This window comes from Camelina sativa, chromosome 3, assembly GCF_000633955.1.
Source record: "Camelina sativa cultivar DH55 chromosome 3, Cs, whole genome shotgun sequence".
Classification (NCBI taxonomy): domain Eukaryota; kingdom Viridiplantae; phylum Streptophyta; class Magnoliopsida; order Brassicales; family Brassicaceae; genus Camelina; species Camelina sativa.
In genome coordinates this window covers 13,670,978-13,685,531 of record NC_025687.1, presented here as the reverse complement: position 1 = coordinate 13,685,531, position 14,554 = coordinate 13,670,978, and the positions used below count along the sequence as shown (strand labels likewise).

General features: G+C 36.7%; 3 protein-coding genes and 1 long non-coding RNA gene across 4 annotated transcripts; 1 reads left to right on the top strand and 3 right to left on the bottom strand.

Annotated features, from left to right (window-relative positions):
• Window positions 29-2,893, top strand: LOC104776968 (ER lumen protein-retaining receptor A). Its single transcript, XM_010501146.2, has 6 exons — window positions 29-362; window positions 666-931; window positions 1,728-1,843; window positions 2,273-2,346; window positions 2,433-2,496; window positions 2,589-2,893. Exons 1-6 carry the CDS (start codon window positions 272-274, stop codon window positions 2,623-2,625), a joined length of 648 nt encoding a protein of 215 aa, XP_010499448.1. The 5' UTR covers window positions 29-271; the 3' UTR covers window positions 2,626-2,893.
• Window positions 2,864-6,017, bottom strand: LOC104776969 (WD repeat-containing protein 74). Its single transcript, XM_010501148.2, has 12 exons — window positions 5,846-6,017; window positions 5,631-5,746; window positions 5,004-5,033; window positions 4,760-4,896; window positions 4,473-4,652; window positions 4,307-4,370; window positions 4,105-4,212; window positions 3,853-4,006; window positions 3,682-3,771; window positions 3,513-3,568; window positions 3,381-3,438; window positions 2,864-3,288 (listed from the first exon to the last, which is right to left on the bottom strand). The coding sequence occupies exons 1-12, from the start codon at window positions 5,925-5,927 to the stop codon at window positions 2,960-2,962; spliced, it is 1,404 nt and encodes a 467-aa protein (XP_010499450.1). The 5' UTR covers window positions 5,928-6,017; the 3' UTR covers window positions 2,864-2,959.
• On the bottom strand, window positions 8,631-9,434 carry LOC104776967. Its single transcript, XR_766195.2, has 2 exons — window positions 9,057-9,434; window positions 8,631-8,906 (listed from the first exon to the last, which is right to left on the bottom strand). It is a non-coding gene; the product is annotated as an uncharacterized LOC104776967 (long non-coding RNA).
• On the bottom strand, window positions 10,989-13,501 carry LOC104776966 (protein transport protein Sec61 subunit alpha). Its single transcript, XM_010501145.1, has 7 exons — window positions 13,414-13,501; window positions 12,760-13,128; window positions 12,446-12,673; window positions 12,002-12,356; window positions 11,787-11,911; window positions 11,569-11,704; window positions 10,989-11,478 (listed from the first exon to the last, which is right to left on the bottom strand). The coding sequence occupies exons 2-7, from the start codon at window positions 13,101-13,103 to the stop codon at window positions 11,239-11,241; spliced, it is 1,428 nt and encodes a 475-aa protein (XP_010499447.1). The 5' UTR covers window positions 13,104-13,128; window positions 13,414-13,501; the 3' UTR covers window positions 10,989-11,238.

Here is a 14,554-nt window from a genome sequence, read left to right as displayed (position 1 = left end):
AAAAAAAAAAAAAAAAAAAGAGTAAAAGCACACACTCACACGTTAGAGACCGTTCCAGATTGCCACGTCATCTTCTCCTCTGAACGAGTTTCTGCAAAAACCTGAAACGTGCAGCACGGCACCCCCTTTCTTCCTTCTTCTCTTTCTCTCTCGATTCGAAGAGAGAAGAATCGTTTGATTTCGTTTTCTCTTCTTTTGGATTTTTGATTTTCCGGGAAAAATTTTGGAATCGTTTTGAGTTGTATCTCTCTCTCCCGTGTTGTGGTCAACCATGAATATCTTTCGATTTGCTGGCGATATGACTCACTTGACCAGTATCTTAATCCTTCTTCTCAAAATCTACGCTACCAAGTCTTGCGCTGGTGAGTTCTCTCTTTCCTTGGAAATGTTGTTGTATGTTTCGAAGAAACGATACAATCGCGTTTTGCTTCGAACCGTAGCTTCCAAATGCAATTTTATTGAGGTTTTATGATCGATTTCGAGGTGAATCCGAGTTTGGTTAGTTTGCGATTTCAAGTCAAGATAGTGATGAAATCTCAATCTTAGTTTTTTTCTAAAAACGAGAGAGAGATCTGTTGCCTAAGAGATTTTATCATACATTGTGCTGCTTCTTATCATTTTTTTTTTGTGGTTGTTTTGACTTTTGGATTTTTGTTGGCTAATAGGAATCTCTCTCAAGACTCAAGAGCTATATGCGCTTGTGTTCTTGACTCGCTACTTGGATCTCTTTACGGATTACGTATCTCTCTACAACAGCGTTATGAAGATTGTCTTCATTGCCAGCTCTTTGGCTATCGTTTGGTGTATGCGTAGGCATCCACTTGTGAGGAGGTCATACGATAAGGACCTTGACACATTTCGTCATCAATTTGTTGTGTTGGCATGTTTTGTTCTGGCACTTGTCCTGAATGAAAAGTTCACTATTCAAGAGGTATTTTTCCATATGAATTTCACATTGCTTTTGTATTTTTAGTTTGTAGAGACTAGGAAAGCGAATACTATCGGAAAATATCAATGTGGTTGTGTAGCTTGCTCCCATATGTTGTGCAATCTTCTTTTTGGTTCATTCGTTATACATAACGCTTATATATGGCTGAACTTCATAATCCTGATGCTAAAGTATCTTCTTAAACACTATATGTGCTTGGTGAATATGATGATGGATAATGTCAGTTCTTTTCATCTTGTATCATTTGGATTTGGTATTTATCTTGGCTACTGGTAGAATATATTATCGTCTATGTAAATGCATTGAATTCAACTCTTTTCACAACCGATTTGAGTCTGGCTTTTATAGTTATATGTGAAACTTTCAGTTGGTCCTAAAGCTTGTTTAAACGGTGTACTACATATACAACCTCTCAGTATCTTGTTGTTTGTTTTTGAGAAACTCTTTGAATGTCAAACTTGTTGCATCGTTAAAGGTTTGTTTGCTTCCACTAATGGAACCTGCTGTGTCCTAGTAATTTATGTATGTTCCATAAGGTGCCCATGGATAGTGGCATCTGTGTCTTGCTGTTACTATTCTGGCCAAAATGTTCTTTGATTAACGTGTCATAGAAAACTTTAATAACTCCGTATATGCACTTCACCAAGATTGTTTACCTTTACTACCTTCATATGTATTTGTCAAATATATGCTCCTGGTAAAAGTTTCACCTGTGCAGCTAGAATTCACTCAGAATATGAGTGCATTTGTTAATTCTGTGAATTCAAAACCATTTCAGGTATTCTGGGCCTTTTCTATCTACTTGGAGGCAGTTGCTATCCTTCCCCAGTTGGTTCTGCTACAGAGAAGTGGAAATGTCGACAATTTGACTGGGCAATATGTCCTCTTTCTCGGGTACGTAATTTTTTTAGACATATGCATTTGCTTACTCTACCCCACTGGCTTTTACAGATTCATGTTTTAGAACGCTATGTAGATTTAGCATGAGTACTGGCTACATGCATTCTCTTTAGGTGTGTTTAGAATTGGTTTCAGCCTATTGATATACTATTATCGTTCATAGTTCATACACTTGTTGCATTGATTAATGAGAAACACTTGCATATATCTCAGAAGTCTATACATTGTTATTCCTTCTAATTTTTGTCTGTCTAGAAGTTGAGCTGAACTAATTGCACTCTTTGTCAAAAGGAAGTTAGACTGGTTTGCCCTTGCTATGCATTTGGTTCGGATGCATACTTTGTGTCCTGTACGCAAAATCTCAATGTGCAGACTGGAGGAATATTTAGCATGCACTCACATGGGTAATGATTTAACTTGCAGGGCGTATCGTGGACTCTATATCATCAACTGGATCTATCGCTATTTCACAGAAGATCATTTCACTAGATGGATTTGTAATGTTTCAACAAAGAAGCACTAACTACATTTTCACCACTTGTTTTTCCTCTTTGCTAATTTTACATATATTTGCATTTTCCAGCTTGTGTGTCCGGGCTTGTCCAAACAGCTCTCTACGCGGATTTCTTCTACTACTACTACATAAGGTAATGTAGCCCCACCAGTCTGAACATAAACGTTTTACATAACTGATATTGATCATGTTATTGACTTTGGATCCCTTTCTATTTCGTTTTAGCTGGAAAACCAACACCAAACTTAAGCTTCCGGCTTGAACAGAACCCGACAAATTTTGCGACAGTATCAAAATCCAGGAAGTTGCAGCAATGTTGACATTAGAAAAGAGAGACATGGCTAATATTTGGTTTCGCCCTCTTTCTAACAATGAGTTGAATGATGCAGGATTGTTGTTTAAAATGTGTTTTTTAGTCCTTTAATGAACATTGTAGCTCTCCCAACGATTTTAGACCTTAAGAAGAGGTTTCGTTATATCAAAACTAGTCTTTATAGAAATAAGGAAAAACACACGAACTCTTTTACTTTCTTGCATGAATGTTTGTTCAAAAACTGTTACTCGGATTACAGCAAAGTTAACAATGTCGTCAAAACCTAGTCTTCCTCCTGATTGTGTTTCACTTTCTTGGTTTTCTTCTTGTGCTCTCGTGACTTCTTGCTTCTTAGCTCGTCTTTCACTTCATCCTCAGGGACAGTTTCTCTACTGCGTTTCTCTTTCTTTGACTTCTTTGTTTTGACAGAAGCCTTCTCAGTCTCATCTTCATTCTCCTCATCGTCTTTATCCTCAGAGACTATTTCTCTACAGCGTTTCTCTTTCTTTGACTTCTTCCGTTTCACAGGAGGAACCTTCTCTGTTTCATCGTCTTCCTGGTCCATAATCTCCTCTGTTTCAGCCTCAACCACCGTGTTTGCTACAGCAGTCTCTGCTTCAACCATAAAACCAATCATCTTACAAACATACTAACGGAGGAAAACAGAAATAGTTCTGATTTGTCAACGGGAATAGAAAACAAACCTTCTCCAGTAAAGCCCGAGTCGAACACAAGACCTGTAAGATGCTGCTTCAAGAAAACCTACAATAAAACAATGATAGATAAGCAACACCCTACTTGACCAAAAAATACTAGTTGTATGTCGAAGAGCATACCGCAGAAATGAGTTGGCGTGTCTTCACGTCATAAACACGTAAATATCGGTCCAACCCTGAGCAATTCAATAAAAACACAGACATGAGATTGTTGAACTATCTCATAAAACAACACACATGAGATTGTTGTAACGGCATATGGAGGTGAAGTTGTGACAATGAATCATACCACAAGAAGCTATCACTTGATGCTGTGGATGTCTAACCACAGATCTTATGCTTCCAGAGCATTTTCCTAAAAAGCTTCCCAACAGCTTTCCTGCAACAGGGATGATTGATTAATTGTTTGATTCAGTATGCAAAGTAGTATATGTTACATAAGTAGAGAGAATCAATGAACCTGTTCGTATATCAAACGAAGCAAGGTCAGCAGAAGCATTCCCGACATAGATAGTATGACCGTCTGGGTCTTCCGCGATTGATGTAATTGCGGTCTCACGGAAATCAAAGGACAGGACTGGTCTACGCTGAGTAGAAATGTCATAAAGACGAACCTGTCTCCAGCACAAGTAAAATGTTAGTGATCAGGACAAGACTAAAATGTGAGTGATCAGGACAAGATACACTGAGAAAAGAAACTGGAGGTTTTAACCTGGTGAGACTTGGTGCCCGTGACAAATTTACGGTGATCATCCTTGCTCAAGAACGTAGCACTAGTGAACCAGGTGGGTGTGAAGATTCCGAGATTGTCCTTAGGAGGCTGCACCAAACAGAGATGAGACGGTAAAGGCTTAGTTAGTTCATCAAAGAAACTGAGAGGTTGTGAATGACATGAAGACGAGGAAGCAACTCACGGATTTGGCGCTCCAGATCTTAGTACATTGTTCAAGATCCCATATAGTGGCCTCAACCCGTCTCCTGTATCAGACATTCATTTCAATATAGTAACAACCAAAACTGAGATATAAAACGAGATGATCCACAGATATAAGCAAATCGATTCATTTTTTAACTACTAACCCTCCAAATAAGCTGAAGTTTTCGCTCCCATCCACTTTACCAACCAATATTTCACCAGAACCACATGCTTTCCAAGTTTTAGGAGAAGAATCATCCGTGGAATCACTATGTGCATCTGGAAATTTAACTGATCTGAGGCTCACATCTCCCTTTTTTGTGCATGTAAGCAATGTGCAAGATCTAATAACATCAAGTTTTGTTGAGAACGTCAATAGCAACATAACATACAAAACAAAATTCACTGGAAATTTCGAAGAAACTGTTTCGGTGTTCAGGTATATATATACCTTTCTGCCTGATCATCTATCGTTTTTCTGAATAAGTGCAGGGCAGAAATTTCGTTATCCTCAGGGGCACAACCATCATCACCATATACAGAGTATGCAAAGTGAAGATCACCATTACAAGGATTAAGAATCTCAACCTATGGAAAAGGACAGAAATGAACAAAACGATTGGATAAATGTTAGCTAAGCTATGGAGAGAAATATATTACACAAATACACATAGCATAAAGTAGGAAAAACTTACATTGCCATCTTTTCTTGCAACAGCCAAAAGCTGCAATTGGAAGGAAAAAAGAAAGACGAAAACAGACAGATGAGTTTGTCATTAAGACGCAAGAAAAAAAAAAATGGAGAGGAAAACACAGACTTATGAAGCTCTCTTCGATAAAATCAGATTTCACAGTTTTGTCTTTTACAAGTAAGGCATGAAAACTCAAAATTTGCTAATACATTCACCAACTCATACATGATTTTACAGAAGTAATGAACAACTATAACTCAGGAAAAAATAATATTCATGAGCTATATAGTAGGAGACTATGACATTGTTGCAAACAAAATGATAACATACTACACCGATAAGTTCTCAATCGCTACTAAACAAACCCAAAACTCAATGTTTCAAAATGACAAGCAAAACAAAAAACTCGAACTACTAATTGCTTGAATAGAACAAGGAATACAATGGAAACCTCAAATTCGGCTTAGCACTACCATAATTGTCTCCAAGACTAAGAATCACAAGTTCGAATCCTATAAGCTAGTATTCAAAAAAGCAGCTCATTTCAGCAGTAGAGAAATCAATCTGTTACTAAGCTACACCTAGCTCCAATCCTAACTTAACATCAACATAAAAAGAATGAAACTTTACCGGATTCCTTAACCGGTCATCAATGGAAGCAGCAAGAACGGTTCTAGAAGCATTCATCTCGCCCCATGTGTTCACTACGGTCGGAGTCCCTCTCTCTTTACCACGAGCTTCAGTCACTGCACATCAAATTGAAAAAGAAAAAAACCTATTAGGAAAAACAAAAACTTATATATAATTTTCAGCAAGTAAACAGAGAGAAAGAGGGAAGTGGGCACCTTTGATTAAGCCGAGAGAGTCAAAGGTTAAAGCACGGATCGGTGGGCAACCGAGATTCTCGGGAGGAATGATGCGAGGCATTTGATCGCCGCCGTAATTATTTACTCCGAGTTGCAGAGACACGACGACGGAGAAGAGAAGAGAAGAGAAACCCTTTTTAAAACCCTACGCCCCGTTTTTGGAAGTGTCTTCTAAACCGACCGCCAAATTAAATCATTATTATTGTGTACCTGAACCAGAAAAAGCGGTTTAGCTTTTTCTGGTTAACCTGAACCGGGCATGTTCGTTTGTGTTACACAAATTGTGTCTTGTTAAATTCCAATTTTTTTTTTTTTTTGTTAATTTAATGTAAGTGAGTAATTGGTGATTGTTTTCAAGGAAAATGATTGATAGTTATACTTATACCAAACATAATGAATCATATTAATAGGTAATGTTTTCAACTAAAATAATGGTGAGAGTAGATCAAGCAGTCCGAATTCACAATTATCTATTTAAGAAAAAACCTATATTACAAAAGTTTTACAAAAATCACTTATACGTAATCATGAAAATTATGGTTTCCCATCTTTAGAAGTTTTTTCATGCAAATAAGTGTTGATAACAACAAGTTTATCTGTGAGAATTCTACAAAAATGACAATGTGTAATGTATATAATAGTCTTACATCCGCGAGGAAAACTTTAATTGGTTGTTGCATCCAAAGAAAAAACCTGTCTGATTTTACCTAATCCATTTTAACCATTATGTTAAATGGATTAGCATAATATTGGAAAGTGAAAAAAAAATATATAATCAATATTTAACCAACTTTAGTTATGATTAATTTGGAAATAATTTCATATGCAATTAAGTGATTCACGTAATAAAAAAAATGAACGAATTAAAAATTAATAAATAAATAGTTGATTAAATTATTTTACCACACCATAACAACTTAGAGGATTGCAAATTGACACCACTCAAATCTCCTATAAATTAACATGTAAAACTATTAAAAAAAAATTCTTGATTTTGAAAATAGCAATGTTAGAATCTATGCAATAAGAACGTTATCATCTTTGAAAGTCACAACCACCTACAAATGTGTTACAAAGTTTATTCAAGTTCAAAATCACTCATTAGAAAAATTGTTTTACTTAATTATCTCTAAATGATTCATCAGGTACGAGAGTTTTGATAAAAACATGGATATAAATGAGTGTATTACCAAATCCGTTAATTAAAAAGAATGAACCGGGAGGATCGTTATTTTCGTCACCGTAACATCCTAAAATATTACCAACTTAAAAATACAAAAATTAAAGTTAATTTAGTACAAGTATCATCATCAATATTAAATTTACCAACAAACATATGTTATTCGATCGTTGTTCTAGTTAGGATCTTGTGTTATATGCCTCGTAAAGCGTTCTTCATCTTCTTCTTCTTCTTATTCAGTTCTTCTTCTTCTCACAATCATGAACACTTGGATCAATGGTTTCTGTGAAGATTTCCTCCATTGGCTCCCCTTTATTCTCTCCCCTCTTTTTCTTCAGCTCTTCTGCCGATTTACGAATTACTCTGAACTTTTTCAAATAACTGAACACAAGAGTTTCTATCTTTGAAGACCACTTAACGTCTTGCAGTTTCTGCTTGCCTCCGGATGCATTGACAGCGATCGTGGCAAGGTGGTGCTGGTATCTCTAAATATATTCAAATAAATGTTTGTGCGATTAATACAACTAGTAAAATTTCCAAGGTAAATCAAAATCTTTCACCTAAACCTAGTTTCTTTTTTTTTCGACAAAAACAAATTTCATTAAAATGAAAGAGTTATTACAAAGACACACAAACTTATTGTAACACAGTTATTACATACTCAAAGGTATGTGTCATACACTAAGAAAAATACAGCATAATGGATTTTGACGATGCTTTCCGTAGAGTAGCCTTATTCGCTAACCGATCTGAACATATTTCTTGAGAAAATTGTTACCTTTATTAGATGATTCATAAAATTTTAAAAGAGCACTTGGACGATGAATTCTATAATGCAATCCAAGATGGATCAGCAAATGAGCAAATGAAATCCCTTATCTAACTCACTGTACTAGATGAATCAGCAAACTATTTGGTGCTTAAAAAACACAAAAGATCTACAATGACAATAAGAAGAAACATTCATTAACCGAAGCTATAAAAAACAAAAACAAAATTGTCATCATTTAACATCTATATAGAAACAGAGTGATTCATATCTTAAGAAAGCTCACAAAAACTATACACATTTGCTTGAGAAATAAACACATATCTATGGTGATTTATAATTAATTAATTGTTCTATCTAAATAATTAACATTAACTTATTCCTATATATTTTTTACCACTATATTATATACTATATACACAATCCCTAACCCTTTTTTCTTTAAAATGTTATTTTAATCAAAATTATTAACTTAATTAAGTATTAATATAACCATATGGTCTCTTGAAGTGTAAGACTAAAAAAGAGAAGACATGTACCTTGCGTGAAAAGAATAAGGGAGCTGGATCGTCTCCTCAAAATTCCAGGACTCATGGCTGAACGAATTTGGATTTATGAGAGACCAAAACATCAAGGAGTAGTTTGTCCCCTTTGCTACTGTATGTGGTTAGAAGTGGCGGTTTAAAAAATATTTGTCACTTGGTAGTGAGTAGTACGTAAACTGACCCATTCCATGGCGGGTGTTAAAGCTTCCACATAAATTTGATGGTGAAACCATTGGCTTTGCAATGTGTTATATTATATGGCTTGAAACATATACCAAAAAAAATCATATTAATGTAAGTGATAACTTGAAATGATACAGTATATGCAAATGCTAAAGAAAACAATTGGAGCGCTGCTAAGTTGATTAACCATGTCTCTCCCTTCTTCTATCTTTTGCATTTACCACTGATATGAAAAATTAAAGAACGTTAATAAGAAGTCCAAGGGCCTGAGAACGATCGAAATTAAGAGTCAGATTTATAATGGTTGGGATCATTTTCTCAAGCAAGGGAATGACCCCTGAAGTCAGCATCAACTCTTTGTTCCTGCAGTTCAATGAAACAAACAAAAGAGAGGAAACTGTGAGAAGGTTTGCACACGAAGAGCACTAGTTAACACAGGCAGCCCCTACATTGGCACAATGCTAAGGACTTTGATTGGTAACAAAGGAAAAAAAAGAGGATGAGCTATCTAACCTGTTATTGTTGACTGCTAAGTTAAAAAGAGCCATAGCTCCGGTTTCTTGTGCGGCTGCATTGTTTTCATGAACAGCTGATCCTAGAAACCGCGAAAACGCTTCGACAAACCCATTCCTTCATCATCTTTGTCCTTTTAACTTCCTTTGGCACGCAACATACGGTTTGGCAACTGGAAAGCGAGTAGTCTACAATCCAAAAATTACTCGAGCAATATAGCAGCAAAAGATGACAATAATAGCGGGAAAAGAAAAATCCAAGAAAGCCGAATACAGCAAGAACCAGAAAAATAAAACTGGCGTCCCATAAAAATAAATTACAAATGGTTTCCATATTGGTAGGTCATGGTTCTTGTGACGGTCTGGTCTGCCTCCATTCTAACTTCGTACTCAGTGTCGTAAACAGAATATCCGGAGGTGGTAGGAGTGAAGACTAAATCGTAGGATTTGGTATGGAGATCAACTAGCACAGCTGATTCCAAGTAGTAACGACCATGAATCAGTAACTTATTCTTCTCAAGAATTGCTATAGGGTAAGTCGGGACAAAAGGGGTGCTGAAACAAGGAGTAGCTTCGGCGAGATCAATGGAACACATGTTCTTCCATGTCCCTGAAGAAGAAGAGAAGGACCATATCTTTTGGGTATGCCATGTTTTCTCGGACATACACAAGCGGTTATCTAGGATGCACAAGACGACGCTGAAAGAGTCAGGTATGCAAGTGTCTAAGGGAGGTTCAGAATCAGAGATGACTTTGAAAGTTTCAGTGTGAAGATCTAAAGACAATACATTAAAGGCAATGAGAGAAAAACAGTCGGTGATCCAATAAAGTGAGCCATCTAAATACACTGGCCTCTGGTTAGGGCGAATCAGATAAGGAGAGGAAGGGGCAAGGTATCTCCAAGAGTTGGTGCTAATATCGAAAACTTCACAAGTGGTAAAGGCTGCCGTCTTTGTCTAGGTCGAAGTCAGATGAATTATATAACCAAACTGCTTTGTAAGTGCCCCTGATAATGTCTTTACCAAACCCAAGCATACAAGTTGGGGGGGGAAGCTTCTCCTTTATTAACAACCCTGTCGATGATGAGCTGTTCGACGCAGGACAAAGGAAGAGTCCGATGCCATTGAGTGGCGGGATTCACCACGACACTGAGTACGAAGTTAGAATGGAGGCAGACCAGACCGTCACAAGAACCATGGCAAATCATGCGTTGGGTAAAAGGGAGGGAGACCTTACGGAGTATGGAAGAAGAAGATCCCAAGACAATGTCAGGTTCATCAGCACCATAAACAATTTGAGTTCGATCATTAAGATCATTTAAGGACACGAAAAGGACATCAGGGCCTCGTGACAGCGTACGACGGACGAACTGTCTTTTCTTGAAACGTTGGGAACAGAATGTTATTCTCCACTCCTTGGACACTAACCTGAATCTCATCAGAGATTTCACGGGAAGTCTCTCCAGTATGAGCTCTACAACATCGTGTGGAAGCGATTCCACACTAGTAGTAGTAGCGGTAGGGCGATGCCTTTTCAATACCATCCTCGAGCCATGTCTTTGTCGTCTTTTCAACATTGTGTCTCGTCCTCTGTCTGTCTCTAATCAATTGATCAAGAGAGATAATAAGATCCTGAGGCTTCTTTTATAAACACACCAGTTGAGGAGGATCTACGAATCGAGCTATGAATTGGAACAATGGAAAACTTCCATAAAAAGAAAAAGTAAATTTCAACACTTTCTCTTTATGAAAAATTCACGTCAGACTTGAGAGATCCTTATAAATTATAATCAATGATAATAAATTCATATTTCTAAAGACAAAAAAACACACAACTCTGAAACTGAACATGAAAAGAAATGAGCGTTGAACCATTCTACAATCGGAGCTGAATCTTGAGAACTAGAAGAATTAAGTTTGGTGAAGCATCAGGGTAAAAAACAAAACAAAAATATGATCAGTATGTGAAAATCCCAGGATTTTAACAAATTCTTGATTCTTGAACAACTAATGGAGAAAAATCTGTTGGTTAATCAATAAGTGTGTACCCAAAGGATCTCTTAAATTTTGTCTATTGAACCTTCGAGTGGACACAGCTAGAAGAGGAAAGCTACTTTTTAGGCTTTCAAATTTCTCACTAGTCTCTTAGCAAAATTGACCCTTTTATACTGACTATATAAACAATCAGAACCCAAAGAAGCCAAGCTCGCTGGCTTTTTCCTTCTCAAAGGTTTCAAAATACTGATATATGATTGTCACCGCCAGCAAGATTCCAGTCCCTGACCCAATCGCTCCCATGAAATCAGCCAAAACAGTGAGCGCACCGATGCATACTCCTCCAAATGCAGCTGCTGTTGGGATGTACCGGTTCAGCTCCTTCTGCAAGTTAGACTCTCTGTGTCCCGGCATCACCATTTGTTGTTCCTAATCATTTTATAGAGAATTTCAAGCATGTGAGGATCAATGTCTGAATGTTTTAATTACTTTAGCAATGGATGACGGTTTCGGGATTACCTTGAGCTGCTTAGCTACATCTCTAGCGGAAGATCCGGAGACTTCAATCCATGTCTTTGAGAACAGGGCACAAGCAGTGAGCATGAAGACGATATAGAACAGAGCATGGAATGGATGAGCAGCCATCTCGGCAAAACTGTAACCATGGAAAACAAATATTCAGAGAACTGAAAATAAACGATCGTTATATCGATGGGGACACACTACTTGTCAGTTACCTTGCTGGAGCTGTGATCAAGTATGCAAGACCACTAACTGGTATAGATTGTCCACTGTACTCTGATTCTTTCCACTGTCCCAATAGGTTTACAAAGAAATTTCCACTGAACTTCCTGTAGAGAAGCTGTCGACATGGAGATACAAATTGTCAAATTTAAGTTCCCAGCTCTATAGTCACTTAATTAATGAGGAAAGAAAAAGAATACACAAGTACCTGAGAGATGAAGTAGAGGTTTGAGACAAGAGCAGATTGGAGAATGATTGGCATGTTAGAGGTGTAGAACAGCTTGATCGGGTAAGAACCCTGTTGGCCACGAGCACTCTTAGACCTCACGGGCAACACAACACGGAAGCCTTGGAAGTAGATAACAATCAGGAAGATCAAGACTGTTGCAAGCAAGTTGGTAACATTCGGAAGGTTTTGCCGGTAAAAAGCTTGTCTGAGCGCAGCAACCTTATTGGACTTAGTTATCAGCATATGGAACAAGGCAATCACAGCGCCTTCAAACTCAGCTCCACGACCAGTGTTGATTGTTGTGGGGCTAAATGCTTTCCAGATAATGCTTTCACTGTTATCACCACAATATCAACTCATTAATACTATCTTGCCTTAAAAGACGAAAACTTTGATGTGAAGATGAGCTATTTATAAACATACCAGATATTGGTTGCTATGAAAAGGGAGATCCCGGAGCCAAGACCATACCCCTTCTGAAGAAGCTCGTCAAGACAGATAACGATAATTCCGGCAAAGAAAAGCTGGAGGATGATCAAAATAGCATTTCCAACACCAAGCTGACCAACAGGACCATACATTCCAGAAAGAACATAAGCAACAGCTTCACCAATAGCAATCAGAATCCCAAGAAGCTTCTGAGCACCATTCCTACAAAAACACACAACAACACATAAGACAAACGATTCACGACTCATTCAAGAAAATTACCCCATAAGGGAAAACAAAACACTTACAAGAGAGCACGATCCTCACGGACATTGTTGTCAACCTCAATAATCTTAGACCCAGCTAAGAGCTGCATCACTAACCCAGATGTGACAATAGGAGTAATACCAAGCTCCATAACGGTTCCACGGTTGGAAGCAAGAATGACACGCATCCAATAGAAAGGATCAGCACCGGTGGTAGAGTGAATACCATAGAGAGGAAGCTGACTGCAGACAAGGAAGATGAAGAGAGAGATGACAGTGTATATCACTTTCTCTCTGAATGGTATCTTCCTGTCAGCACTCTGTACCTCTGGTAGAAATGCCAAGAATGGCCTCACCAAATGCAATACTCTAAATCCTCCTCCCATTGGTCAAAAAGTTTTATATATGTTTCTGCAAAATTGAGAACCCAAAATTTGAGATTATGTTCAGTGTTCATTCATGCAACATCGCATCATGGATAATCTTTAAAAAAAAAAAAAACAATAACAACAACAACAACACTAGCTAATTGTATTCTTGTTAATTCAACATTCAAAAACTCAGATCTACCAAGAAATCACAGATCCGGATTGCGAGATTTGTAAACGAAGGAATCACAGATCTAATAGAAAACGAGAAATGGATTTCGAAATCAAAAACTGGGATAAAGAGGAGAATTGTGTAAGAAGCTTTTACCTCTCTGCGAAGAAGAAACGGATTCAAGTTTCGTTTTTTGGGATGTTCGCTCGCTCTTCAGCTGACGTTGGAGCTTTTTGTAAACAAGTTACACAAAACTATACATGTCATCGAACCAATAATAATGATACACGTGGCATGTACGTTCATTTCTGATTTTTTAGTGATGACAATATTACTTTTAAATTATTATAAGCAGATTGACTAAATAGTAAATAGAGTTTGATTAGTGTAATCTGCTTAAAATTGCTCCAACACTTGTTTTTTTTTTTTTTAAATGATCATTAATTTAGAGTAAACAAATTTGTATTTTGTCCGAATAATTTAGTATTTTATAATGTAATTTTTATTTTACTAATTTTTTTTTTAATAACTCGAGGTAAATCTTCAGACCTATGGAAAGATCCGATACTAATCCCTAAGAAAAATACAACCCACAGAAAAAGTGGTATTGACCATATAGTAAATGAGTAGTAACTATGCATATGAGAAAAAATTTAACCAGATGATAACCACTAGCCGACCACCATGTGGTTTACTAATTTTATGTTAAAACTTGTAAAAGATGTTCAACCAACATACTTAAGCTCTTCTACCATACGTGACTCAAAAAATGATCAACATTTTAACACATAACTTTTGTAAGTTTTTTTTTTTGTCGACAAACTTTTGTAAGATTTTTCTTTGATCTTTTTATTTTTACAATATAGCATTTAGTAGTACATAAAATGTTTGTTTTGTACGAAAAAACTAAAACAATATGCCAAACTATACCATTTGGGGTTTAGTGTGAACCAATTGGTGGAAATGAATGGTCACTTTCTCTTCTTCGAATCCAAACTACTTACTACAGTTAGTTACCATGAGAAACTCGTGTGCTAATTTTGATTATTTTGGCCAGTAGCCATTGTTTGTTACATTTGCTTAATCAGCAACACACTGATCTTTTTTGTCTTTATTAATATGTCAAAGGAAAGACGTATATAACTAGATATAGCAAAAACAGAAGTTTCAATCACTTTTATAGTTCAAATCATATATATAAAAGTAGAGTTTCAGTCTCTCCTTATTAGTCCACTTGGCAATGCAATTTTAATAAAAAAAAAAAATTATTTTAAAACACAAATTTAAAACAATTAAT

Excerpts from the sequence above, each read along its gene's own strand:
- LOC104776968 (XM_010501146.2), top strand. The coding sequence starts at position 272 with ATGAATATCTTTCGATTTGCTGGCGATATGACTCACTTGACCAGTATC. Across the intron at positions 363-665 it reads CGCTACCAAGTCTTGCGCTG|GAATCTCTCTCAAGACTCAA; the intron begins GTGAGTTCTCTC and ends GTTGGCTAATAG. Across the intron at positions 2,347-2,432 it reads TCATTTCACTAGATGGATTT|CTTGTGTGTCCGGGCTTGTC; the intron begins GTAATGTTTCAA and ends TGCATTTTCCAG.
- LOC104776969 (XM_010501148.2), bottom strand. The coding sequence starts at position 5,927 with ATGCCTCGCATCATTCCTCCCGAGAATCTCGGTTGCCCACCGATCCGT. Across the intron at positions 4,653-4,759 it reads ATAGATGATCAGGCAGAAAG|ATCTTGCACATTGCTTACAT; the intron begins GTATATATATAC and ends TGATGTTATTAG. Across the intron at positions 3,439-3,512 it reads CACGCCAACTCATTTCTGCG|GTTTTCTTGAAGCAGCATCT; the intron begins GTATGCTCTTCG and ends GTTTTATTGTAG.
- LOC104776966 (XM_010501145.1), bottom strand. The coding sequence starts at position 13,103 with ATGGGAGGAGGATTTAGAGTATTGCATTTGGTGAGGCCATTCTTGGCA. Across the intron at positions 12,674-12,759 it reads CGTGAGGATCGTGCTCTCTT|GAATGGTGCTCAGAAGCTTC; the intron begins GTAAGTGTTTTG and ends GTGTTTTTGTAG. Across the intron at positions 12,357-12,445 it reads TTCATAGCAACCAATATCTG|TGAAAGCATTATCTGGAAAG; the intron begins GTATGTTTATAA and ends TGGTGATAACAG.